General features: G+C 33.1%; 1 protein-coding gene across 1 annotated transcript in view; it reads right to left on the reverse strand.

The window, feature by feature from the left end:
* LOC107719345 (myotubularin-related protein 4-like) overlaps positions 1 to 2,878 on the reverse strand; it is a 12,342-nt gene that overhangs the window by 3,808 nt on the left and 5,656 nt on the right. The window contains exons 2-3 of the mRNA XM_016526743.1: positions 1,207 to 1,317; positions 1,045 to 1,133 (exon numbers count right to left, since the gene is read on the reverse strand). Of these exons, the coding sequence (XP_016382229.1) occupies positions 1,045 to 1,133; positions 1,207 to 1,317 (200 nt within the window). The remainder of the gene's footprint in view (positions 1 to 1,044; positions 1,134 to 1,206; positions 1,318 to 2,878) is intronic.

A 2,878-nucleotide genomic window follows, 5' to 3' on the forward strand; every position in this document is an offset into this window, starting at 1 on the left:
GACTCCCTGAAGGAATTTTAAAAACTGTTGTTTTCTGAGTGCCATACACAAAAATAATGACTCATAACTCCAAGACCGTAGCAAGGAGAGTCAAAAGGTAGGTATCGTCTGATAGAAAGTTTTCTATATTTTTATGGGGAAAAAAATCTTTGCATTTGAATATTCTCATGTTGAGAAATAGGTGATAAAATATAAGAAAAGTCAAGGGAAATTTTTCATATTCTAATTTGATATTCAATATCTCATGAAATAAATAAGGTAGGAGAAAAATTATTTTTTTGGGTGATGCTCCCCAACATGTGTGTTATATGTGAATTAAGTTTTGTGGTGATATCATGAAGTAATCAAAAGTTACAGCATTTGGAACCAAGGTAGCCCTTCTCTTAGCCCCTTACAGTTTTGAAACTGTTGTTTTGAATTTGAAGTAAAGCCTCACTCAAGTTTAGCTAAAGCCCCAAACAATTATACTTGTTTTATTCAACTCGATGAGACCTTTCAAATGACATATGACATGACTATCTGAGCCGTATGATGTTTTTGGCACAAAAACATTTTTCATAAATTATGAAAAAAAAAAATTCTATTATCCGCAAATAACTCAGCACTGCTTAGGAGTTAATCAAAGTATATTGTGTTATTCCATTCAGGGGTTGCTTAGTGATTTGATTTTGAATTTTTTCGTGCAGGTGGTTAAAGGGTTCATCTATAAATCCAATATACAAACAAAACAAACGCTACTAATTCAATCAAATATTTTATCAATAAAGATTAAAATCAATCACATATTTCAGTTTTTTTTTTTTAATTGATGTTTGTTGAAATCATGTCTGAATTGCCACTGACGAAACGTATAGTAAAATCCAATATACAACCATCAATTTATGAATGATCTGTAATAATGATGTGAATTCAGTATATTTACTAAACTAACATTTAACCTTATTTAAAGTCTCAGAGGGAATTTGGGAATCCCTGAAAAGTCTGAAAATGAAGTGATATTTAACCGATCCGCTCCCGTTTCTCAGGAATCAGACTGGGCCGCACCTGCAGTGATGGCGTCTCTTGGCAATCCAGAACTCACAGTCGCAGTTGAAGCAGTGAGAGGCCATGTGATCCGGCACCCATCTGGTGACCTGTGTCCAGAAACAAGCTGGTTAAACTCTCTAAGCATCATCAGCTGTACTGCGCAGCATCAGAGAGACTGACCTCTGTGTCCTTCCTCTCCACACGGTCCCAGCTGCCCTCGCTCAAGCGATCCTCGCTGTGACTGGACAGAGAGTCTTCCTCGTCACTGCCGTCTGACTCCCGCAGACACGTCTGGAGGAACGAGAGAGACGTCAGTGGAGTCACAGACAAATGCATCTCAAAGGACCAACGACACAGCTGTCAATCAAACACTGCACTGAAACAAGGGTTTAAACGTTGTGTTTTTGTTTTAAACTCGCCAAAATAATGCACATTCTGCCCAAAACATCCCTCTTCTGTTGCAACTCACAAAGTAAATGAGTTATCTAATCACGAAAGCACAGATTCTACCTGTAATAAAATCACAAGCATCACAGGAGACTGGTGATTTTATATGCAAGAATTTTTAAAATCAAAATTAAGACATTTTAAGACCTTTATGACTTGCACGAATAAAATGCAAAATGCAAAAAAATAAGATGTTTTAGTTAAAAAGTTTGGAATAATTACGTTTTTTATTGTGTTTTGAAAGAGGTCTCTCGCTTTCAAACGCGGCATTTATGATATACTATCAAAAATATTGTACAAACATTCATATTGTTAAATATCATTGCAATTTAAAAGAACTGTTTTCTATTTGAATAATGTAATTTATGCCTGTGATGGCAAAGCTATTAATTACATTTTAAAATATATTTAAGTAGAAATAAATTATAAAAATACTTCACGATATGGATGTTTTTACTGTATACTGTGTATTATTTTTTATTTTTTTTTAATAAATGCAGCTCATCTTTCTATTCATTAAAGACTCCTGAAAAATTATATATCATGGTTTCCACAAAACATTAAGCAGCACAACTTGAGTACTGGACTGGAGTAATTGTTTCTGAAAATTCAGCTTTGCCACCACAGAAATAAATTACATTTTTTAAATATATTAAAATACTAAATACTAAATCATGTAACTTCAAAAATATTATTCAGTATTAACCTTTGTAAAAACGTTTCAAGGCTCTTGAATAATAATGCTAATAATAATAAAGTCTTCACAAATCCATTCTAGTAAAATCATTTTACAAGCATACTGGAAGAGCATTACACAGAAGCTGAAAAACTGATGTATATATGAATGTATACGAGAAGGAATATGTGTGTGCATTATTCAGAAGAGCTCTTAATGAGAAATGTGTTCTGAATTACCGTATTGGCCCGAATATAAGACGACCCTGATTATAAGACGACCACCCCTTTTTCCAGATGTACCTTTTGGAAAAAGGCTTTTTAAAAACCAAATCTTGTTTTTTCTCAGTAAAACACATTTTGTCTTCAATTATTTTCATATTGCATATTTTTCCTATTTTAATTTTTGTTTTGAAAGTATGGTAAAAACTGGTAAAATGTACCAACAATCACATTTAAAAAATATACACTTTTTGATATACCATTTAAAAAAAAAAACAGGTAGCCCATCTGAATGAGGACATTTAGGCTATCCATCTAATACCAGCCTACCAAAATCTTATTAACAGTAGAAGTAAAATCTTACTGTAGTCTTCAAATCTATCTTTGAAAGTAACTTTTTACTACCAAGACACATCTGTCATTAAGTGTCATTCGCTCAGTTATGTCATTTTTAATGCAAATATGACATTATTTGACCTAACCCTAACCTAACCCTACCCCTACCCTT

Source organism: Sinocyclocheilus rhinocerous, unplaced genomic scaffold (genome assembly GCF_001515625.1).
Source record: "Sinocyclocheilus rhinocerous isolate Xijiao unplaced genomic scaffold, SAMN03320098_v1.1 scaffold1803, whole genome shotgun sequence".
Lineage (NCBI taxonomy): Eukaryota > Metazoa > Chordata > Actinopteri > Cypriniformes > Cyprinidae > Sinocyclocheilus > Sinocyclocheilus rhinocerous.